Raw genomic sequence first — 26,521 nt, 5'->3', positions numbered from 1 at the left:
TTATGAATTTGCACCAAATGGACAGTTAACCAAGTTTACTATTTGAAAGTGCTGAAAAGTCTGCATGCAAAAGTTAGATGACCTGAACTTTTTGCCTCCTCATGGCTCTTGCATCACAACAATGTACCAACTCATGTGGAACTGTCTGTGAGGGAGTTTTTAGCCAGTAAACAAATAACTGTATTGGAACACCTTCCCTACTCATCTGATCTTGTCCCCAATGACTTCTTTCTTTACCTGAAGACAAAGGAAATATTGAAAGGAAGAAATTTTGGTGACATTCAGGACATCAAGGTTAACACGATGAGAGCTCTGATGGCCATTCCAGAAAAAGAGTTCCAAAATTGCTCTGAAGGGTGGACTAGGCGCTGGCATCAGTGCATAGGTTCCCAAGGGGAGTACTTCGAAAGTGACCATAGTGATATTCAGCAAGGAGATATGTAGCACTTTTTCTAGGATGAGTTCGCGAACTTAATTGTCCAGCTTTGTATAAAACAAAGCTATCAGGTTCGGGTATATAACAAAGCTATCAAAAAATCCTCCCCAGAAACTGAGAATGATTTCCTTATGGCTCAAGAGATACTGCCAAGATTCCCTTGAAGGTTTACTTAGATGGCTCTCAAGTAAGATTCCCATATGGAATTACTCCCCACACAGGAGCCTGACCTGGGGGAAGCTGAACAAAGCAGAGATTATTTACAAACTCTCAAAGCAGAGGCTGTTTTACATTTCTCCCACCTTGGATCTAATTCCATCAGTAAATACAGCACATATTAAGGTATAAAGCATACTTACGAAAAGACCAAGAAGTGCTACAGAGAACTGACCCTCCTGACACTGGGAGGCAGAGCCCAGGGGCTGGGGATAGCTGGACAGGCAGCCTGGGTTGCTGGCACTAGGAGTTACCACCACCATCGAGGCAGCCAGAGACAGACTGATTCCAGCAGGTTCACGCCATCACTTTAAGACATCTTAAAGGAGTTATCTGTGTTCTGAGGGCAGCCACCCTGTCAGATAACTTTGGGGCAGTTTTCTTTCAAATGATAATGTGATAGTTGCAACAGTCCTGTAACCTCTATCCACAGAGCACCCTGGGAACCAGGCCCCTCGATAATACAGGCGATATCGACACATAGCAGTTCTTGGTAAAGCGGGCTTTGGTTGTATGTTTGTCTTCCAAAGAGGAAGGAAAGCTTTTCATGAAACAAAATGGTGTTCATGGACTATTGTTAAAAAGTACAGTGGTACCTCTGTTTTCGAACGTAATCCACGAATTCGAAACATTCGAAACATTCGAAAACAGCTGACAGCTAGGCCTCAGGATCTTGCACTCAGTGGAAGCCGTGTGACGTGGTCAACTTCTGAGTCGTGTTTGAAAACCGGAGCATTTACTTCTGGGTTTACGGCGTTCATAAACCAAAATGTTCGTCAATGGAGACATTTGAAAACTGAGGTACCACTGTAATACTTTTGTTTTGGCTATCTTGAAAACGTTGGGTGAAAAAAATGTATAATTTTTTTCTAAATTACAAATTAAGCCACTTGTATTTTGTTAATTGAGACAGGCTCAAATTTCTTTTCAAGTATCATGGAGATCCTGTTAGGATAATAATTTGACTGTAGCTTATCGTGCCCCAGGCTTTTCTTGGTATCATAGTCATCTAAAAGAAATGTAAGAACACTCTTTCATCAGAAAGGCAGAATATTGTGTAAGACAGCAGCAGGTTTGGCCTCTGCCTCACTCAGGCTGGTCATCATGTGTGAGCATAATAATGAAGAACTACAACCCAGCCCGAAGAGCGTACATGGGGCTACTGGAGCCACCATTCACTGTATTGAGCAACCACCATTTAGACAATGTTTTCTTTCACTTCTTTATTATTATTATTATTACACAAAGAAAGCAGAAGGAAGTAAGGTAAAGTTTTGGGGTAGAGCTGTCTGGGTTCATTTTTCAGCTCCACCACTTACTGGCTATGTCACTAAGTTACGTAACCACTCTGAGTCTCACTGTCCTTATTAATGAAATGGACATATCGATATGTCCCTCTGTGATGTTCTCTACTCAGACTTCAGTGATAATCTGAGCTTGGTTCAGTACCTGGCACATGATGATTCAAAAAATGCTTGTCATTTTTATGATGATTTAAAGACTTTACATTGCCAAAGCATATGAGGAAAACCAAAGACCCTGTGTGTGCCCTTGGTGTCTAGCCCTTTGGGGACATATATTAGGTTGGTGCAAACGTAATTGTGGTTTTTGCATTTATTTTTAACCTTTTAAACCGCAATTACGCTTGCACCAACCTAATAATAGGTATTACATAGATGTTGTGGGTTAAAGTGGAAGTGCGGTTATTTTAAAGTATAAAGCACGTGAGAACAATTTTATTTTCAGAAATGAAAGAACCAAAACAAATATTTAAAGAATCGTAAAATATCTGATAAATGCTATATTAATGGCAATATTTCATGCAGCTTTGTCAAAAAAAATATGAAATACAAACAACATCTTCATTGAGTTAAAAATATATTGTGCAGGTGTTTTAAATTGGCTAATGGTTGACAATTTCTGGAGTATATCAAGGTAAATCAGAAATCCCTGGAGAAAAAAAAAAAAAAAAAACATGTTGGGTGCTATGAAAATGCTTAAGAGAGAATTACCTGGCAATCTATTTTTGTTTGGCTTTAATTCTTAATTCTAAATTTAAAAACTACTTTGGAATCCGAAATAAAAATTATGCAAGATGTGTTTTTTAATGTGTTTTTGCATTCAAAACAAATAATCTCAGCAAATAATGCAGCAAACTAAATAATCTCAGTATTAACAGTTTTCTTTTCTCTTGGACATTAAAAAATGGAATCCATACTTTCAAATTCTTGGTTTATTTTAGCAAAGTGGAAACCAAAGAAGTCCTGTTTCAGACGTTCTAATGAAGAATCAAAAAAACATTCTCTAGTGTCTAATTACTTAATAATTACCATGACTACGTGTAAGCTTCTATTGGTAGGTCTCGTAAAAAGTGTGTGTGTGTGTGTGTGTGTGTGTCCATTATCCACTCCAACAGAATCTAGAGCTAACATGGCCCTTTTTTCTTTACAGTTCTAATCTTCTGGTTGACAGTCTGTTTTGTCCTATAGAGATTTCTCTTTCAATGAATAATTCAGACTCACACAGCGTATTGGTAAATGTATTTTAAACCAAAAAAATTCCTCACATAATAAATACATTTTATGCACATTAACTTCGAATTTACTTCAGAAAGCTATTTACAATATAAATAATTATAAATGAGAACACTTTGCAAGGTATCATTGACATAGCTAATATTTTCTACTTTACATTCCAAAGTAAAAGTTCAAATTACAAATTTGTACTACGATGTCACTAAAAACTATACATTGCAAGATGATATTTGAAATATTGGCAATCAGTATCTTCTTTCGCAAATATAATCCTTTTTATAGCATGTCAGTCAAAAAACAAACATAAAATATTTTATCTTTTTTGAAGTGCCTACTCATATGTTTCATTTTTTGAAATATGTCCCTTTGGAAAAAAAGTTACAGTACTTCTAAAAACTTTTTCACGCCAATTTCATTTCTTTTGAAATGTAAACACACTAGGGTTGCAGGGTGTAAATTCAACTGGGATTAAATGTGTTCCTGATCAGCAAATTAGGACAAATTTTTCACTATATAGGTTTATGAAAGCAAAGCCCCATGCAGCAAAATTACAATAAAACTATAAATGTTTGGTTTAAAATTATTAATTAGGATTTCTTGTGTGAACCATCAGTTTTTAAGGAGCACAGCAGAATAGAATCTTGTTACTTGCTTTACATTTGCGTGTGTGTGTGTTTGTGTAACCACAGCCTTTCTGCATATAGACTGAAGGAACTCTGAACAAACCCCTATTTGGATATGAACACAATCTCACTTTTTTACTTAAGCACTACTTGTACAACTCTTGTGCACAAGAAATGAGCACCGCACAGAAATTTCCCCTAAGAACATTTTCTATGTAAGATCTTTTCCATATGTTCATAGCTGTTCTGTCCTTCATTTAAAGTTTAGAATGATAATGTTTTATCCACAATGCATTTCCCAGTAAGAACTAACCAATAGATTTTGCTGACTTCGAGTCAAATTCCTGCTTGCAAAAACTAACATTTACATGAAAGTTGAATCACTTATTTGAAGAACCATAGGATTTATTAAGTCATTTAGAAAATAGGATGTATGCCTATATCCTGTGTTTTGAGTGAACTGGAGCATTCAAACTCTTTAAAGAGAGTATATTAAAGTGTGAACTATTTCATTGGAAAAAGCAAGTAATCCTCAAATAGCTAAATCCTCAGTTTTCCAGTCATCAGTATTCATTCTGTCACTTGCAAATTCTACCACCGTGTTTCCCCGAAAATAAGACCGGGTCTTACATTAATTTTTGCTCCAAAAGACACATTAGGGCTTCTGTTCAGGGGATGTCACCCTGAAAAAATCATGCTAGGGTTTATTTTCCAGTTAGGTCTTATTTTGGGGGAAACACGGTAGTACCAATAGAATTGCGCTGAACATCTTAGTAACATCCTGCTCTTGAGAGAGAGAGGGAGACAGAGAGCTATGAAATGTCATACATGTATTCAGAGTGTCTCTTTAGCTGTAGTGTCTTCTATCAAATTGAATTGGTCTAGGTCTTGCGAGGGATCCTTTCTTTTATTTTTTAATTAAATTTTATTGGGGTGATAATTGTTAGTAAAATTTCTTTATATTTTAAAATCTCTATGCCTGTTTTCCAAATGATCTTTTATTGAATCAATTCTCATCCCCCATCAAAAAGAAAAAGAAATGGAGCATATTATTATTTTCCAGAAGATTCCATTAAAGCTTATTTTAAGTGGGATTCTCAGCCCAGAGGCATCGCCTGGCAGCAGGGTGTAGAGATAATTAAGAATAGTACCCAATGGAAATATTCTAATCCCATTAAATAAAACCATGAAAGAATAAGTGGGTTTTCTGTATAAACACTGAAGGCAAAACTTTAATTGCATCCTGTCTCATTTTGAACATCACATCAGCACAATGTATGTCATCCTATATCAGGCATTATAGGTTAGAAAAGCTAGACCATTATATTCAAGATAGTATGTCAAAAGATGGAGCTGAAGCACACTTACATGTCTGACCTGTAGTGACTGTGACATTAATATTATGCATCCAAAAATAATACTTCGAATCTGTATATTCTCAATAATAGTTTTAACAAAATTTTTCCAAGAAAGCTAGGGGATATTCATTTATTTCTTTGGTCATCCAAATTTTTTAATTAGGTAGGGCAGGCAGGTAAAACAGGCAATAAAGATACTTTTACTATTACTAGAAAGCATAAGCTTTGTTTCATCTAATTAATTGAGAGTAATTGGATATATAGCACATTTGTCTGAATTCCCAAATGATATAAAAATCACACTTCTCTCTCTATGTCAATCAAGTATCACAATTCTCAGCATTTAACAAAGTTATAGAAATCAAGGATTAAAATTAAAGCCAATTTAAGTTTAATTTTAACTGATTAAGTTATTGGGAACATACATCTTTTACATCCCATATTTTAAAAAGACAAAGATGACATCTTCATTATGAGGCAATCTGTTCCTTCACAGAAAATAATGTAGATGATAAATATATTTTAACATGTCTATGTGTACAGTATATTAAAAAGGTACCTTGCCATAATGGTCTCAACTTATCTTGGGTCATTTTGTAATAATCATGCCACATTACAGACAATGTAAGTTATATAGTACTGTGGGCCTGTAAGGTATTATATGTAAGGTAATAAATATGCTACTATAAAATTATTGACATATAAAGTAAATAAATGGTTTGTATTTAAAACTGGGTCAATCTATCAAAATTTTAATTAATATATAATTTAGTTAACTCTGTCCTCACTTAAAAATATTGGTCATACCATTTTAAAGAGCATTATTCCTTCTGATTACCCATTATTGGTAGAGTTTATAATTTTTTTCCTTGATAAACTATCTTCCATATAAAATTCCACTGAAATTTTTTTAGTGACAGTCTTTTCTTTCATATCAGTTCATTTTCCTTGATTCTTAAGATTCTATTTCCTTTATAGCATGACTCTGACCTTTTCAGTAGAATATATATCGATCAGTAAAACCCATCTGTATAAGTTTCCTTTCCAAAACACACCATATTCTTCAGATATCTGTGTCTTTGAACCATTTATCCATCTACAGAATTCTGCAAAATCTTTAGCATTCCTAAAACTTTACTTCATGTTGCAAAATGATCACAAATCCATTTTAAGTATTCCAGGAGTATCTCATAAATATTTTTCTCAAAATTGCTGAATACTTTTGCTTGTATAGTTCAAAATTTAGTTTTTATTGTTTGAACTTTTGTGAAACTATATATAACCACTAACTTTCTCACTTACTTGCACTTTTTCCATTTACAGCACAAATGTTTCTCTGTCATACCCAAGAAATATTTAATTTTATGTAGCCTCTTTTTCATGTACAAACAACCCAGAATTCATTTCTCAGATTATCGTCATTCAGATTGTCACCTACCTCTAGATTGCCAAATAATTGTGTTATATGGTAAAAATATAGCACTAATCCCTGAGTGTTCAATGTCATGATCTGTCTTCAAAATTACACATCAATTTCTTCCAATACATTCCCTCTTTGAATATGGCAAGAGTTTCATCCATGGGACTCTTAGGAAATATTACCTATGAAACTTCTTTCATCACTTATGTCACTTTGCTTTGATTATTAGATAATAGTGCATTAAATAAATCTTACTTACTTTTCTTCTCCCTCATTAGTTTCTACCATCTAAATTTTGGCTGAACTAGAAAGTTGTCTGTAACTATACATGCCTAAAAAAGCCCATGCACCTGCTTAAGTTACAAAGCATCTAGACCTCTATGAGTACAGAAAAGCCAGAATGATCAGTCTTGAAAACTCACAGCAGAGAGTTAACTGGTTAACAAGTTCAGCTCTGCTACACCAATGAACCACAGAACCATGGAATGTTAGAACTGCCATACAGATGAAGAAACGAGGACCCAGGCATGGTGACTGATACATTAATGTTCCAAAAATAAGTTACAGGCAGGGTCAAAACCAGAATCCAGACATCCTGGCATCGAGTCTGCTAGTTTTTCTGTTTCACATGACCAAGTTGTTCTTTTTGTTGCTTACAAACAATAAGGAAAATGAACACTTCGCCTGTTCCTTCAGTCGAGGTACCACTCTTGCCCTTTGAATCACTTGTCTATCAAGCCTAAGCTTTTATCTTAGACTCTCTCCTGAGGCTTTCCACATGTTGTCACATTTGCACATCTGTGCTTTGAAATGTTTTCAAACACTTACACTGCTGTCATGTAGCACTTCACTGGTTTTACTTAGTTTGTTTTTGCACTTATAAGCCTTTTTACTTTGTGAATTGGTTTGAATTTTTTATTTGGTTGGTTCCATGGGCCCAAAAATATGTTCATTACATATTCTGAGCCTTGTTTGTTTTGAGATGTTATTTCATTTATCTCTGCCTCTGTCCTTTCCATCTTCACTAAACTATTTCCAATTGGGCACACCAGGTTTTTGATGTGTGTCCCAACATATCAGTACTTTCACTTTAGAAAAACCCTTACCGATATGTCAATGTGATCCTGTTCCTTGTCTAACTCAAAAGCAAGGTTTAAAAAAAAAAAAAAAAAATCACCACTTCCTGATTGCTTATAATGGATACCAGGTGAAAACTCATTTTTATAATATCCAGAACCATTTCCCTAATTTATATCTGAACCAAATGAGCTGGCTGGTTAAAACCACAAAGAAGAAACCAGTTTATAAGACATATCTTTTTCTTAGTTATTTTGGGAATGGAAATTTCTTTAGGAATCTTAATGTGCCAGGTTTAAGGAAAGTTATCCATGTGGGGTGTACTTATGGTCCATCATCTGTATTTCTGCATGTAAAGCGTAGATAGCAGTCTGTATGAGACTCACTGGATCATCACAACGTCACGTTGGAATCCATCAGTCTTTCATGTGCTATAGATGCTCACTTAACCTATGTGAGTATTTTTTAATTCAAAATTTATCTATTCTGGTTAGAGGGGAAATTTGCGTATTCACTTTAACTCCATTATCTGTGTATAACCTTGAATGCTAGTGCTGTTTTCTTTGATTTCAAAGGAACACATGTCAAATACCCAGTAACTTAAATTATCCTCTCTAACAATCTGTAGCATAGTAAATGCTGGTCATGGGGCATTAACTATAAATATGTCTCAGACCTTCAAGAACAAAATATTTTGGAAAAACATCAGCTTCCATTGGTTATTATAACAGATGTTCCCTTGTGTCCTTGTGCTGGGTCTGGCTGCATCCTTAGATGGGAAGTTACATCAAAGTGTGAGCCATTACAGCCCAAGGAATAGTTTCTAATGGTTTCACTGTCATATAAGTGCTCCAGGGCATATCCAGTTAACGTGTAAGCATGCTTATCAAAATACTGCCGGTGAGAGCCAAAGCAGTTTGGAGAGACAGCAGGATGGTCTCCTGCTGTCTGATGAGGAGACATATCCGAATGGAGATAGTCTTTAGCTAGGATCAAACTGGATTTGGAAATGCGATCCGAATTGGGACTGCTTATCCGAGACAGTGCAGTGGGACTGTTGTCATAGTCATTTTCGTGGGGGCTCAGCATCTTTCCCTCTCTCTGCTGAATATGGTCACATGGTGAAGTGTTGGCAAGAGTGGAGCCATGGCAGACTTCGCCTGTCGGGGGTGGCTGTTGGTAGTTTGCAAAACAGAGGGAGTGTTTTTTCCCAGCTCCATTAATGGAAGCCAGTTGGTCTGGAGTGGCTTTCCTTAGCTGCAATCTGTTCTCTTCTTCTTTAATCATTTGCTGGGTGGCTCTTATCAGAGTTTCAATTTTGCTAGGTTCATGTGGGCTACTTTGATACTGCTCAGTGCGATATCGGTCACCTGATTCGCTGGCAGATCCAGGATCTGGAGAACTGACCACACTGTCTTCATCCCAATGACCTCGCCCTAGAAATTAGAAAAAGCACAAAGTCAGTGGTCTCAAAATTCATCCCCAAAAATGTACAGGTATTTCTTTTTAAAAGAAACCTTATATCTTTCATTTTTAATAAATGCACCAATATTTGAAACAGACACAGGCTCACATAAGTCAAAGTATTGTACTGGATTTCATAGTTCTGTGGCCTTTAAGTGCAGATGAAGTTTGTAACACGTTTTTTAGAAGGTAAACCCTGTTCATGGGTGTGAATGCCAATTAGCAAAATGGTGACATGGGTTTATACTTCATGTGTGCACATCATTGTCCAGTTGTAAATAATAAAAGAAAAATGCATAACATTTGGTTTATGTTATTCTCTAGAAAAATGTCATGTTAAATTGATGCTTAGAAAATGCTTTCAGTTGGGTTTGAGGAAGACAATGATATAGGCTGGACTATTTTCTCAATTCCAAATCAATCACTTAAAATGCTAATATTGCTAAATGTTTCTCAAGTAGAATTATAATAAAGCTCTAATGTTTGTTTTTTAAACTGTTTGAGGGTTAAGAATACACATATACGTATGCCTGGATATGTATATACCTTGTCCCAATCAAAAATATAAATATTTTCTTCTTAGATCTAGTGGTAAAAACCTCAGTCTTACACACAAAACCATATAATAACTGGTATCTTAGATTATTTCTGAAATAAAGAATAAATTATTAAAATGTTAATAACAACCCATTCTGAACCAAGGAGAGAGATTTAATATGGAGGAATACTGCATCCAAAGTACATTCCATAAATTAAGTTAAATTATTCTCAGAGCAGTCTGCAGTCAATATAAAAAGGGAGAAACAGGAAGGGATACGTGAAAGCTGTAAAGAGCTTAATGCAGCAGAGAAGCTCTGGATCACACTATTCATGGCTTTCCTTTTCCCTTCTCTTCTTATTTTATTTCTAATATTTTCTTCCAGATCATGTAGGTTAAGCCAGGATTTCCACTTCACTCCATTCTCCCACAAGTAATTGCCCTTTGCCCTGGGTTTCCAGTATCAGTCTACTAAACTAGAGAAACTCAAAGTAAAATGAGAAAAATAAAAAGCAAAACCAGAAACAAATTAAAATCACAGAAGGCAGTCACTGCCTGGGTGGTATCTGACAGAAGGCTCTAGGGGTGAGTGCCACATTGGGTAGCACATCTCTCACCCTGAAGACACACACAGCATGAAAAGTAACATCAGGGCCGTCAGATCCATCTTAATGTCACTGACTTTTAATGAAATAGGGAGGGTTTCAAGGACCTGCATGGACTCAAGCATGAAAGGAACAGAATGAGCTCTCCTTGGCCAGTTTCCTTTCAAATGAACAAAGAGTATTACTAACAGGACAGGCTTTCATTCCATTGCCCAATTCTGCATGTTCATAAAGCCATGTTATAATCCCAAGGTGAAAATCTCCATGGCTTCTACATATCACTCCATTCTTTACTCACAGGGGACACTGTGGGTTGTCATAACGATGGGGGAAGGCGGCAGTTACTGGCATTTAATGCCCAGTGGACCAGAGAGGTTAAATTTCCGGTGATGTGAGTGACAGGCCATAATACAAAGACGGCCCCCTAACATGCCAATGGTGCCCTCATAGAGAAACACAGCTAGATGAGCCCCCAAACTACTTCAGCCCACATTTGAAACATGAGAATGCAAAAGAAAATACACAAGAAATTTAAATGCATGCATACTACAAATTCAATAGACTTACTCAACAATTCACTTTAACTTAATTTCTACACTTTTTTTGATGTTTAAAATGAGAATCGTTTTTAGTGGCCCGTCCAAAATAAATGTATTTGGCAAACAGCAAAATGAATATACTTAAAGAGAGTGGAATTGGTTTTTAAACTCCCATTGGTGAGTTTCTGATTTGTAAGTTCAAAGGAGAAAACCACTGGGTCAGTCACTCCAGGGTCCAACCTAGAGTATTATAAAGGTGTCCAGGGGCCTAAGGCTGCAAGCTCAGGAGTCATTTCAACTGCCCTTACCGTGGATCCTATGGACAGAAGCGATGTGAGGCATGCTGTTTTCATAGGCTTCTCGGCTTTCTGGGGAGGCCTTGGTTAGGGGCAAAGCAGCGCGAGAGCCCCACCACGGCTCCCTCCCGGCCTGCGGCGTTCCCAGGAAGTACCTGCCGGCCTCACACCGGCCTCCCTCGCAAGCCTGGGTGTGGAAATGCCTCTCCTCCACCAGCCTGGAGTGGTCGAGCGCAAAGCCGTAGCAGAGCGAGCTGCGGTCGGAAAACTGTCTGTAGGCGCAGGAAGCGTCGTGCTGAGACCCTGGCCTGTCGGCGGCGGGGTCCAGGAGCTGCGGAGAGGCTGTGTCGGTCAGGGGACTTCCGCCCCACTGGCTGTCGTGATCAGATTCCGATCTTTCCGTGTGAAACCCCGAATACTGAAACCGAGAGGGTGAAAAGTACATTGTTTTTTTAAAACAAATAGCGTTTGTACTCTGCAAGCACCCCTAGTCATACCGGGCTTAAGGCACCAAAATAAGACTCACTCTAGCACCACGCTGGTGGGCACCCCTGACTTAGAATCATATAAGCAGTCGTGATGCCTCAAAAGAAAACTCCATTTGGCTGCTGAAAGGAGGAGATAAAAATAATGATAACAAACATGGGTGGAACTAAATGCGGGGCACTGTTGAAAGTACTTCAGTGTGAGGGATATAAATGATAAACGTCTAAGTTTTGCTTTGTCTCGTGCACCTGAAACTAATTAAAAAAATAAATAAATAAATAAAAATTAAAAAAAAAAAAACTGAATGCAAAAAAAAAAAAAAAAAGAAAGTACTTCATGTGAATTATCCCCCACATAGTTCTTATATTAACCCTTTAATGGAGATATTAGTGACCCATTGTATGGACAGGGAAGCCCCAAAGAGGGAAAATGATTTCCCCAAGGCCACAGGGTTAGCAGGTGGCAGAGCCAAGATTCAAACCCCAATTCTCCATCACAACCCAAAGGGTGTTGCCAAAGGGAGAGTCCGAGAAAGCTTCATATTTTATTTCTAGTTGCTTTTCGTGTGTTTTCTGAAGTAAAAAGCAAAACAAAAATACAGATGAAGGCACCCACGTGCTCTACCATTACTCTCCACGTGGGCCAGTGAACTCTTTGCAGGCCGTGCCGACTACCCGTAGGACAGTTAATAAGTGCTTAATTAACTCAATTGCAATATAACTTTAAAAAAGTCCTGCCCATATAGGCTGGGCCTGTTCACTGAGGCGTGTTTCTTGCTTTCTAAAGTAAACTTCAAATACGTGTAGGATCATCAGGACAACACAGCTGCAGGCCATGCTGTGCCTTGTTGGAATCGTGCTGCTTACTTGTTGCCAGAGTATTTGTTCTGGTGTGGAAAGAAACATGAAAGGCTCAGCCGACCTCCTAAGATGTATGCTCAGTTTGAAGGTCCTCATGAGCCACTAACATCAGTAATATAATTTCTACCAGTCTTGCGTTACCTAATGCGAAAGACAAGTCTAGGTACTGCACAGAGGTTTCCTGGTATGATAAATAATAAATGCCATTTATTGACAATTTACTATGTGCCTGGCAATGTGCCAATCATTGTGTGTGTATATATACATATATATATATACATCATTGTGTATATATATATATATACACACACACACACACACACACACACACACACACAATACAATACAGTACAATATATATACAATATATTATATCATGGAATCCTAATAACCACCTGGACAGTAACATATCTCCATTTTATAGATGAGGAAACTACATCACTGAGAGTTTTAACAAAATGGTACAGCCACCACCCCACAGTCTCTCTGGCCTCAAAGCCTGTACTCCAAACCATGATTTTACACTTAAGAGAAACACTGTTAAGGAAGACAGAAGAGAAAAAAATTGTCCAATGTGAGAGAGATTTCCAGAAAAGTGGCAGGAACTGTTTTACAGTCTCAAGAACCAAAATGTAAGTCCGTTTTCCGTTGTTTCATACCGCAGAAGAAAGAGGGATGGCCATGTGTGTGCACCAGGAGGGGTGGGGGAGGAGAAAGTCCTAGGCTCTACTATTCTTGACTTGTCACGTGCTAGGACCACCCTGAGCAAAAGGAAGAATCCTGACTCTTCCCAACTCAGTGCAAACAGGCAGCTCTGCCTAGGGGTTCTTGGAGCCACAGAGATGAGGTATAGAAATTCCTCTGGGGAACTCCAAAGTATGCTAATAAATACAGCATACCCAAGACAAAGTTCTGAGCAAACTCCAGGTTCAACATTTTTCCTTCAACATTCCTAATTATTAATTATTTTCCACACGTACATGTAGACTCTCAGCATATTCCATCAAGAAAAAAATAACGGTAGATCCAACTCCTCTCCCTGCAGGACTGTAAGATGGGCACATCAAGGCACCCTGAGCTTCATTTCCTACAACGCACCTCCACCTGCCGTCGGCTTTTTCTTGCCATGAACACCAGCCTCTCTTTTCACAAAATGCCACCTTCACTTTCATCAAGCAAGGGTTGGCACCCCCACTTCTTACTGAATGAGGATCAGAGTGCCATACATTAGCCTCATGGAAACACCGTCCATGCGCTTGCTAGGAAAAATTCAGATCATCTGTGCTATTCCAACCTAGGAATTGCCCAGACTCTGCTTTTTTGACAAAAGTATAAACCAGGCCTATTTCTGAAGTACTCCAGTCAAGACTTCTGAGCCCTGTCGAGAGGGGAAAAGGCTTTTCCTGAGTGTATATGGGAAAGTGCTATTGACGCAGTAGAAAAGAACATTCTGTTATTCGCTCACAAAGAAAATTCAACACGAGATAACCCTGGCATACATGAGGTACACATTTCAAGAGCATCCAAAGAAGAATTTGATGGATAAGGCTCTTGTCAATAGTCAGGAAACTACCACAGCAAGTACTCTGCCCTTCAAGCAGGCAGAAATTGGGTGGTTGAGTTAGACCAAGATCTCACATTGCTTTAGAGGCACAGAGGGAAAGGCTCTCCGTAAACCTGTTTTTCAAGACCTGTAAACTTGCAACTGTGTGCACCATCAAAACTCTGAGCCACATCCATCCCTCTGAAAGGAACTGCACTAGCTGTAAACTCTGTAGAGAACCAGACAACTCTGTAATTTGATCTGAAATATTTCAGGTGTTAAGTATTAGAGGAAAGAAAGGGAGTGGAAAGGGAGGAAGGCAGCCGGCCAATATAAGCATCATGTGCAGCATGGCAAATGGATGTTGCTTAACAACGCTCCTGGTCTTCCTCCCACCTACTTTTGATGTTTACTACATGTGCCATCGTAGGCAAGGGATTTAATTTCTTTTGTCCCAACAGGAAAAGGGTCACAATGTTATTTAACCTACCAAAGGCTGATCCAGAATTGGGACCATTTAATGGAAGAGACACTAGGAATAGGGAGCCAAGAGAACTTGGTTCCAGGTCAATCGCTGTTTGCAACTCTCAGGGTAACCTTGGACAGATTACCTTCTCTTTCTTAGCTTCATCTATACGATGACATGTTGGTTACATTCAGCTTTCTAGAACTTATCTTTCAGCTCTAAAACGCTATATGATACAATCGTTATTTGCTATCCTTTCTAGTGTTGAAATACATGATTCATATGCCTGTCCCTATATTTCAATTATTTGAAGAAGATAAATTATGTAGAACTACAGTCCATGTCCAAGAATTCTTATTGTCATGGTTATAAGAAGAAAGCTATAATAAGTTATAATTAGAATTATAAGTTATAATTATAAGTTATAATTTTATTATGTCAATTTTTCCCCAAAAATCCCATTATAGCACAAGTTTTATAGGGATTGCATGATAACTTTTAGACAATAAATTAAAATTGTCTGACAATTAAGTTTGTGATTTTTGTTGCAACGATATTGCTAACCTTTTTTTCTTTCAGAGGGATTATGCATTATTAATTTGTACCAACTGGACAATTAACCAAGTTATTTGGAAGTACTGAAAAGGTTGCATGAAAAAATTAGAAGACCTGAACTCTTCACCAACAATTCATGGCTCTTGCATCATGACAATGCACCAGCTCACACGGCACTGTCTGTGAGGGAGTTTTTAGCCAGTAAACAAATAACTATATTGGAACACCCTCCCTACTCACCTGATCTGGCCCCCAGTGACTTCTTTCTTTACCAGAAGATAAAGAAAAGATTGAAAGGGAGACATTTTGATGACATTAAGGACATCAAGGGTAATACGATGACAGCTCTGAAGGCCATTCCAGAAAAAGAGTTCCAAAATTGCTTTGAAGGGTGGACTAGGTGCTGGCATTAGTGCATAGCTTCTCAAGGGGAGTACTTCAAAGGTGACAATAGTGATATTCAGCAATGAGGTATGTAGCACTTTTTCTAGGATGAGTTCGCGAACTTAATTGTCAGACCTCATATTCTAGGGACTTCTGAGTATGAAGGACAATGGCAGCCATTTGAAATCTATATCTCTCTACACATCCTTCCCTAGAACCTACATGGTCATCAAGGAACACAAATTAAATCGAACATGACCCATGCTATCATTATTACTACCGTGTTTCCCTGAAAATGAAACCTAACTAGAAAATAAGCACTAGCATGATTTTTCAGGATGACATCCTGTGAACATAAACCCTAATGCGTCTTTTGGAGCAAAAATTAATATAAGACCAGGTATTATTTTGGGGGAAACATGGTGGGAGAATATGCCAAACTTCAAACTTAAAATTATTTAGAAGTAAAAGAAAGTCCAACAGCAACTGCTATGAGCCTGTGGGTGCAGAGATAAGGGTCAGGGGATGTTTAAGAGACGAGAGAGAGAGAGCGAGAGCGAGAGCGAGAGAGAGAGAGAGAGAGAGAGAGAGAGAGATTTAGGATATTGGCAAAACAGACAAAATCATCCTCAGAAAGTAAAAGTAAAACACAAATAAGTGCCAAAATATGAGCCCAAATCAGTAGTTGGTGCTTCGCAGCACTGGCCACAGTAAAGGGGCTCAAAATGAAGCAAACTCAATAAGGAAACTCAATGAAGGAAATAAGTGTCATTTCCATAAGAGAAGAAAGTAAACTGAGGACAGCAGTAAAAGGAAAGAAGTAAGGGGGTAATTAAGGATCCAGGAAACAGGAAAGAAACATAAGACAGGCAAGTCCTATCTATGCTCCTTCCTCTGTCTACCACCACCATCACCCATTTACAAACACTTTCACAGATCTGACAGGAAGGGTACTCTAGAAGTAGTAACACAGCCCATGAAATGCCAAGGAACAGGGACAAAAATTAAACTCCCTATAAAACTCCTATAGGAAAAAAACATGAAAATGGAAATACAAACACCTCAGCTGGATATTTTTATTCTCATCAAATAACCAACCATGCAACATAGGAAAATTGTAAGACAACAAATACTCCAAACTGTAATAAGTACCCTCAACAAGCATTTGGAGACACACACACCCACACACATACATACACAACATATACACATGAGTGCACAATACCTGGAATCACAAATTTAAAACTAAGAAATAGACAAAAAAAGTAAAATAAAATAATCACAAAATAGGGGAAAAAATGCAATAAAAACTGACCAAACTCAAAGAAATTGAATTAATGAAGAATGAGTTACAAGTTGTGAAAAGGAGAACAGATTTAAATGAAAATTTAAAAAGGGAAATTAAAGAAAGGCTGAAAAAACTATAAAGAAACAAAAAAGGGATAGAGAAATAAAAGGATCAGAGAAAGTAGTTAAAAGAAGATAGAATTTTTTCTATATATATATATATATATATATATATATATATATATATATATATATATAATATTTATATAGAAAACAAAGGAACTAGAATTGTTAAAACAATTTGAAAAAGAATAATAAAGTGAGAGAATCTGTGTACCCAACTTTAAGAATTACCGTAAGGCACAGTAATCATAACTGTGTAGTACTGATGGAGAAATAGATGCACAGATCAACAGAACAAAACAGAGAACCCAAAAGTAAGTCCACCTAAATATGCCCAAATGATTTTTGACAAAGATGCAAAAGCAATTCAATAAAGGAAAGACAGACTTAACAAATGATGTTGGAGTAATTGTACACCCATAGGCAAAAATAAAATGAACCTCAACCTAAGTCTCATACCTTATATAAAAATTAACTCAAATGGACCACAGAATTAATATAAACAGTAAAATTGTAAAGCTCTTAGAAAACAAAAAAAAAATCTTCAAGACCTGGAGCTAGATAAAGACTTCTTGATGCCAAAAATACAATGCATTAAAACAACAACAACAATTTTGGTAAATTAGACTTGATCAAAATTAAATCTTTGCTCTGCAACTGACCCTATTAAGGGGATAAAAAGATAAGTTGCAGACAGGGAGGAAAAATTTGCAAACCACATATTCACAAGGATTAGTATCTAGAATATATCAAGAACTCCCAATATTTAAAAAAAAAAAAAAAAAGAAAGCAAATGACGTGAAGAGACATTTTGCCAAGTAGATATCTAGACGACAATCACATGAAAGGATGGTCAACATCATTAGCAATTAGGGAGATGCTAATTAAAACTACAGTGAAATATTATTACATGCCTATTAGACTGGCTACTATAAAAAGTGACAATACCAAACGCTGATAAAAAGATGCAGGAAAACCGGATCACTCATACATTGCTGGTGGGAATGTGAAATGGTACAGCCTCTTACAAAACAGTTTGGCAATTTCTAAAAAAATTGAAAGTGCAACTACTATATTCAATCCTGGACATGTTCCAGATAAATGAAAATAATATTAATACAAAAACCTATACATGAATATCTACAGCGTCAATTTTTTTTCCACTTCCTGGACCTTTTTAATTGTTCCCTTTCTTTTTCTTAATTATTTTTAACTGTGGTAATATACACATAAAACGTTCTATCTTTCTGATTTTTAAGTGTTACAATTCGATGGCAGTAAGTACATTCACCTTTCCGTGCAACCATTATCATCGCCCATCTCCAGCCAGAACTCTTTATCTTGCAAAACTGAAACTGTATACCCATTAAACAATAACTCCCCCACTTTCCCCTCCCTCCAGCCTCTGGACGCCACCATTCTACTTTCTGTATTTCTGACAGAGGAAAAACAAATGAGCCCCAGGAACCCCCAATTTGGCCTGGGGTTGGGGGTTCCCAGAACCTAGGCACCTTAGAGATCTTCGTGAAACTCTTATATAATCATTTCACTCTCTTGCTTTAAAACATTTTTTTCTTCTTGCATACTCATCAAATAACATAGCAATACCACCTATATAAAGGAGAAACTACGGGAGATGCAAGGAAGAATAGAGAAGCATCCCAGTAATAGGAGACTAAGACACAACTCTCAGTATAAGACAAGTAAAGTAGATTGTAAAAAGTAATAAGAAAAAAGACAAACTACAGAAAACTTAAAAAAAATCAAAACCAATTAGTTAAATTTTATAGCTATATATCGAATTTTACACACTGATAATAAAGAATAAATCTTCTCAGCATACGCTGACTAATCATCAAAATTGATTAAAATTTATTAGGCTACAAAGAAAACCTCAGTAAACCTCATGAAATAGAAATATTATAAACAACACTCTGACTACAATGAATGAAAAATAGAAATTAAAAATAAATTGTTTAAAAAGCCCTACCACCTGGAAAAAAAATTAAACAACTTTTGGAGGAAATAGGCAAAATACAAACATAAACTACAGAATTTCAGAAAAGATAATGAAAACTATATAAATTACGGAAAAGATAATGAAAGTACTACATATATAGATTTATGGCATACACAGTTAGATATGTAAACCAATAAAAAGAATAAAAATAAATTCAATTCTTAATTCAAAAGTTAGAAAAATAACCAAAGAAACCACAATAAAAAATGGTCAAAAGACATAAACTATTCACAAAAAAATATTATAATAGCCCTTAAACATATGAAAAAATGTTTAACATTTTAATAAGATAAATACAAATTAAAACAACACTGAGATACCATTTCTGAATGATCAAATTAGTGAAAATCCAAAAACTTGACAATACATTATCTGGCAGAGTGTCAGGAAACAGTACTCCACCATATTGCTGGTGGGGATGCAAACTGACGCAAACACTGTGGAAAGGCTTTTGACAATACCTCACAGAAACTGCCGTTTTCCACCTCTAAGGGATTAGAATTAGACCAAGCAATACACACTGAAGTATTAAGGTTCAGGTAAGGCGGCATCATATATGGAACCTACTTGAAAATGGTTCAGAAAAAATAATGAGGGAAGATGGAGGGGAAAAGAGAGAGAGAAAATGACAAAGCAAATAGCACAAAACATCAAGCATTGGTGAGCCTGGGTTTAGTATACAGGAATACTTTATTATTCTTGCATAATAAAATGAATGTTCTAAAATAAAAATAAAAAATCCCTCATAGTAAGCTTATGTCTTATTTTTATAGAATTAGAGACAAAGCCATAAAAAAAAACACATTTTTTTCTGAAGACATGGAAACTTGCTGTAATAAAGCTATAACTGAATAATTTAAATAGTTTTGTTTTCATTACTGAGTATTAATAATTTGTGTATAAAACGTAATTTAAAGTTATTAACGAGGAATTCTAGTAAAAGCAGCATTCATTGGACTCAAATATGGAAGGACCCTGGTCTACTATCATCCCAGATGACCTGTACAGGTGATCACTTTCCTTGGACCTTAATTTTCCCATCTGCAGAACAGAAACAGACTACCTACACCACAGGACTGCAGTGAAGATCAAATAAATACTATGCATCACAGCACTCTTGAAAATGCAAACATGTTACAGATATGTATGTATCATGAACAGGTCCTTGATTAATGACTTTCACGTGCATAAACAGAAATGGTTATATCACCATCTTGTAAAAATTATTTTTTTCCCTAGACTGTATTATCTAGAGACCATATTTTTCAATCCCATCCTATAGGCATGTAAGAGATAAAACATATAAGTTAAAGGATAAAGAAATCAACATCCCAACTGCAAAAAGAAATCAGGCCACTGGCCAACTACCTAAACACTAGGGCCTTTTCTTCGAAATACTCTGACTTTCAAAGCTGAAATGTACTTTGGTACCAATGAATTTTATCGCTTAACCTTTGATTAAAAGCCCAAAGATCTGTTTTAAGGGTGGAGAGATAGAAAGTCATGACTGATTAGAATACATATGAGCCCTGAGTATGGTTCTCCTAGCGATTGTTGGTATCTATACTACTTGCAAGTAAAACAAAATTGTTTTAGGAACTGTAGAATATCTGCTCTTCTTCCTTTGAAAAGGTAACAACACTTTCTCCTGTATTTAAAATTATGAAACTGAATTACTTAATTCCCTAATTTAATTAGGTAAATCAATCAATTAAAGAAGGTTCACGGAAAATTAATTTTTGATTAATTTTGTTGAAATCTGTTTTTCTTTCTTGGAATATTAGTGGTCATGCTGAATACTTTGTGCCTTAATTTACCCCTAATTCTTATTTAAAATTTAATTTTCAAAACAAGCACTTATTTTGGCCACTTAAAAAATGAATCAGATGAAGGATGGCCAGGTTCTCATAAACATGAAACCAAATGCCACCCTCCAAAGGTGGGCTAAAGCTGACAGGCACAGAGCTTGGACGACTGTCAGAAATGGATGTCAGATGATATCCACATCCCTCAGGGCCCCTTTGGAATTCAGCTCATGAAACAATCATTCCTTCAAGAAGAGACTAATATCTCATCCATTTAAAAGTCTGAGCCATCATTTAGGGCTTTATATATATCCAATGGGAACTATTTAAAATAATTCCTTCTACGATTATTCTAATATTTGAGTGCCTACTATTAGCAAGGCAGCGTGCCAGGTGATATGAGAAACACAGCCCCACCTTCCAGGTGTTCACATTAGGAGTATAAATAATGCACAGAACATCACTTGAATACAAGTTAGAAAATGGTAAGGGCCCAAAGAGAGAGAAAAACAATATAGTTTAGGAGTTCACAGAAGGGAGCCATTACTCTCTCTTTTAACACTGTACTAATTGCTTAGGATGAGAAAATTAACTATAACTGATTAAGAGGCAAGTTACTATCAGATTTGCATATGCTAACTAATATCCATAACAACCACAATAATAACAACCATTATCAAATACTTGCTATGGGCTAGTCAGTGCGCTGAGATTCCATAGACATTATTTTATTAAATGCTAAAAAATCTTAAAAGTATTATTAATCCCTTTACAGATGCAGCAAATGAAGCTTAAAAAAAAACATTGCTCAAGATCACATGATTATAATAAGTTTAAGAGGAGCGGTGCAATTCCAGAGTACTTGCTCTTTCCAGTACCCCAGACTCATCTAGACTTAGATAACAAAGACATTAGTGTCCTATCATCTAAGCAGTAACGGATCCAAAGTCCCCAAGCATGTTTTTACAAATGAGGCTTTCTCCAAACTCCAGTAAACCATTTCCACACCCCCTTGGGTGATGTCCTCTCACCACTAAAGCACTCTTCCCCCACAATTACACCCACAGATATTCTTCTTTTGATAACAGTCATGAGATTCATTCCTGCCTCAACAGCATGTTCCAGACAGGTGCTCTGTGTTCATCTGGATGTGGCAGCAACAACCCAACTCAGGAAAAATGCCAGATGTTCCAACAATAGATGTTATAGTTATCTATTTTTATTCTGGCAGCTCATTGAGGTTTTTATCATTTTTAGCTGTAAAATAAAGAGAGAGACCCTCTTATGGTAAAGTCCTGTTTTCCATGAAAAACTTTCACTCTATCAAGCAGCTTTCCTCTTGATTTGTGTCTGAACCATGAGAAAAAAAAATCACAGATGCAGCCTGCATTGTACTAAGAACATATGCATGCTTTTAAATCACTTTTATCTTACTTTTTACTAATGTAACCCTGAAACATAAAATATGTTCTTTTTTTTTCATTCACTGTTATGGGAAGAACAGATGGTAAAAGGGTTAGATTAAAGTAATACAGCATGTCCATTAAAATAACCCCCACTGCTGGGCTGCTCCCTCAAACAGGAGTTGTGTTTACTATGAAGAATGGCTTTAGCTTCCACACATTGGAAATTGCTGGGGGTTTTCTCCAGGATAAACATCAGCATAAGTGAGAAACTAATGGCAGAATCAAATGCATTTTTAAATGACAATTGTGCAAGATATTTTGCTAATTTGAGAGGCTGACTGAAAACACGTGTGTGTGATAATATAACTAAACAGCAGTGAAATAATAGAGTCCATTTCTAACCTGAGTAAATTGTAACATCTAGAAATCACAACTAACTGAAACTGCAAAGAGGATATCAAGTAGACATTATTTTCTATATTTCTGCACTCCTACTAGTGGTAGGTAGACAGTTTTTGCTGCCACTTCATTTCTAATGTACTGTCGTATTAATCAACAACAAGAATAATTCTGGATAGACTATACATTAAGAACAGCTAAGTATAACATGATTTCCACACAATTCTCACGAATATTTAGCATTGGAAAAGAACTCTCATGAATTTTTTATAGAAATTCCATTTAATTACATATAGTTCCAAAAGAGTTAAGCTTTTAAAGTTTCCTCATGAAAAATTAGAGAATGCATTTTGAAAGAAAAAATATCAAACTTGAGTCACATTCCAGAGTCAAAGATGGTTTCACTAGAGGAACTGAGCAATAAATATTTCCGTTTGTATTATAAATGATTAGAAAGCAAGTATTGACTCAAAATTCAATTATTAGAAATTTTAAATATTTTGGTCATTTCTTCCTTCATTTTAGAAAATGGTATAAATTGTCAGTGTCTGAAAATCAGTTTTTTGGATGTGTTTACAAGATTTTCACTCATTATTTTCATGATTTGATCCACTTACAGTATAATCTATTATTTGTTGTGATATTGTTTTTAACTTTAATCCACATTTTAGTTATTTTTAGCTCAAAGAATATTCTGGAGAAAAATCTTTTATACCTGTAAATTCCCTGATACATTTCATGAGGTAGAAACATGGGAAGTTTTTTAACATGCTCAAAAGTGGTTTGAAATGTCATAAGCCTTCTCTTAATCCACCCCCCACAGTTACAAAAATGTTCCTGGGATTTGGTTCACTAGTTTTTCTCACAGAAAAGTAACCATAGTCGACATCTCATTAGCTGTCAGGGTGATGTACAGCTGGAAGGGAATCAGCACTCCGGACCAGAGGCCGGGTTTCCTCCAATGTAATTCTATAAGGAATCTCCTATAGGGTTCCATATGGAGAGAGCTGTTCCCAACCCATGAAATCCACAATTCACATCCTTTTGTAAATCCAAAGGTAAAGTCCTAAAGGCTTGAAGGCATTTTCATTGCACTGAAGATTTTAAACAGGTAATAAACATAGAATAAATATTTAAATAAGCTTTTTATACCCTGACATACACAGCTGTAAATGATCAAGAATATCTCAACCTGCGCTAGCCCATTGGGTAAGTCATGGGTTTGCAGGACCAGTAGCTAGTTTTTATGGTAATCTTCTTCTATTATGGGCTTCTGGCATAAGCCAGATCCACTTCCATCCTTTCACCCATACTCTGACTCACTCTCTGATTTTTCACATATAAGTGGCAGATTAGATGGGCTTGAATTAGATGGGTACAGGTGGTGCCACCTGCTCCAACGCCTTACTACAGCTTTGTTTGGTCATTTACTGGTTTATTCTGGATCTGGACAAAGGTCGGGCTGCCCAGGCTATTCTTGGCAGTGTCCTCAGAGCCAGCAGATTGGCAGGTGTATTACCCACCTTCCACATGCTGAAAGAGATCTATGGATTTGTAATTTTCTGAAAAGAAACTGAAGCTCAAAGTTCCTCTACCAGGTAAATTTATTTTTGTTTCTTCATTTTTTCTTTTCTTTTTTTTATTAATTTCAGGAGTATCCTTCCATTTGCAGATACCAGGAGTAACTTCAACCTGGTATCTGCAAATGGAAGGATGGATCTACCTTTCTTCTTCTAAGCCAAGCTCAGTAAAAGAATGAGGAAAAATATTTAGTAAAGTATCATAACTGTCTATTAAACAATATACGTCAGAACCTTGACCTTCAAACACAGTAATTCGATGCACTATAGTAATATGCTAAAGGAGTTTCCTAAAAATCTGCCTAAAACAGAAGAGTTAAAGACATCTAGATTTCTTAAAGATATCCAAATCCAACTTTCTTAACTAGAAGGTAACCTGTATGAGTCTATCAAATCCCACCAACAACTGTCAAGGCATTGCTCTCTTTAATTTCACTATTTAGTTTTAACAAAATTTGATTTTATAGATTTTGTTAAAATAAATTTCCCTGGATACATTTTGATGGTGATTCAGCCACTCCTCTCTTCTCTGTTTAGCTGGGCAGCAGAATCACAAGTTCTAGCCATCACTTTAAGCCAGAAGCAGAGGCTTTCCATTTGATTTAGCACAGCTGCTTCACCCGCTGCCCAATTTCTTTTTTGACACTAAATCTTCCCCAGATCCACACCATCCTATGTTATGGAAAAGAGATGTGTTTAACATGAATTATGCCTCAGAACTGGGAATCCACGGGGATGAGAGGTGACACTGCAGCTGTGCTTTGGTGGATGGGTAGGATTTAAGCTTAACAGGAAAGGTGCCCTCAGGGAGAGTACACAGCAGGAGAGTACACATAGCTGGAGTGGAGAGCTGATGTAGGGGTAGCTGGAGGGGTTAGGCAGGTGCAGCCTAGGTCTGTAGAGATTGGACCTCATTCTATAACCAATAAGGAGGGCCAGGGGTGGGGAGTGATTAGTGGGGTACACGACAAAAATGGTATTTCAGGACATTTATTCTGACAGAAAGGATCAGAGACTGAAAGAATTGGAGGATGATGAAGTAGTCTAAATGTGATGTCCTGTTTTGGAGAACCTGGAACCAGACAAAGACAGATGGCACAGAAAAGGAGCCAAAGGCCAAGAAACATCACGAAGGAACATGAACCTCACAGGCCTTTTATGTCCAGAAAATTAAAAACCAAACAAACATAAAACAAAATGTTAAGAGACTTTTCCCTTTCATATAGAAGAACTCAATCCCTCATAGAACATAAAACTACTAAAAGTATATTACAAAAAATGCATAAAACTTATGAAAAAAAGAATAAGAGAGTGATCTAGAAAGCATCGACTGATCAACCAAGCCTTGGAACTAGGGTCGCACCCCTAAGACGGGTTCCTGAGATAGAAGACAGAGCCAAATGGCATTTCTTGCATAAACACTCAAGTCAATGCAAATATTTTGTAATCAAAACACACACAGACAGAGCAAATATCAGCTGTCTCATCTCTCCATTGTTGCACTGAAGATGACAGTGGGAACATGAAGACTAGAAAGCCCACTTCAGAACTGGACATGGATGGCTCTCTGTCCCTAGAGTGTGAGCCAGAGAGTGCTCAAAGTTTTATTCTTGAAAGAGCCTGTAGCTTCCACCACATCTAATTCCTCCTCAGCACCTAGGTGTTTTATCTGTACTGCAGGATTTCGCATTTGTGAAACCATCCCTAGGTTGTTTTGTATACATATCTTTTGCCGCTTTACATAGGTTATAAATTCCTTAGTAGCAAAGTGTTTTCTCTTCTTGTGGTTTTTATACCTCTAACGGCAACTGACAAAGTATTCCCACACTTTTTAATGTATTTATTTAATTGTTCATTCCATTAACATTTAGTGAGTAAAAATGTGAAAGACACCATACTAGATGCTAGTGTGGGTTAGGGTGGATATGAAATACACGTGGTTACTATGTTCAAAAAAATTATAGGCCAAGAGAAGGGATATGACATATCTAGAATGTGGTAGAAGATAGATCATTCTAAACAGAGATCCAAAGGAGAAATGTAACTCAGTTATATATCATGAAAGAACATAGCCTTCAATCTGGGCCTTAGAAGATAGGCAGAATTTTGAAAAATGCATGAGCTTAAATATGGAGGCAGGAAAGGACAAGGCATTCAGCAAATAATGAGCAGAGGGATCTGCCTGGATCACAGGGTTCACGTAATTTAGGGCCCAGTTGTAGGTGACCTTGAGTGACAGCTATGGCCGTGGAAGGTCTCCAAGCACTGACATGATCAGTGGTCTTTTAAGGTCAATCTTGGAGGCAGGGTAGACTAGAGAGGAAAATTTCCCAAACTGGGGAGAAAATTAAGATGTGTGGCAATCCTCCAGTGAGGGAGTTCTTAGGACACAGGCAATGGGAGAGGGGGTAATAAATGAAGAGAGAAAAGCACAGCTGGGAAATCAAGCCTGAGTCTGGTCCTTGAGGGAGCACCCAAGTGGTGCAGGGCTTTATTAACTG

At 36.9% G+C, this 26,521-nt stretch overlaps 1 protein-coding gene across 2 annotated transcripts in view; it reads right to left on the bottom strand.

Moving 5' to 3' along the window:
• Positions 1–3,639: 3,639 nt before the first annotated feature.
• The window catches only part of SIM1 (SIM bHLH transcription factor 1), a 71,924-nt gene continuing 49,042 nt past the window's right edge, over positions 3,640–26,521 (bottom strand). For both annotated transcript variants that reach the window (XM_088795537.1, XM_088795538.1), the window contains 2 exons: positions 11,119–11,524; positions 3,640–9,100 (listed from right to left, as the gene is read on the bottom strand). In XM_088795537.1, coding sequence (XP_088651663.1) covers positions 8,370–9,100; positions 11,119–11,524 — 1,137 coding nt within the window. In that variant the 3' untranslated portion in view covers positions 3,640–8,369. The remainder of the gene's footprint in view (positions 9,101–11,118; positions 11,525–26,521) is intronic.

Source organism: Rhinolophus sinicus, chromosome 2 (genome assembly GCF_057876585.1).
Source record: "Rhinolophus sinicus isolate RSI-liver-muscle chromosome 2, RSI-T2T, whole genome shotgun sequence".
Taxonomy (NCBI): domain Eukaryota; kingdom Metazoa; phylum Chordata; class Mammalia; order Chiroptera; family Rhinolophidae; genus Rhinolophus; species Rhinolophus sinicus.
Note: the sequence above shows the minus strand (reverse complement) of the source record. Positions and strands in the feature narration are given on the sequence as shown.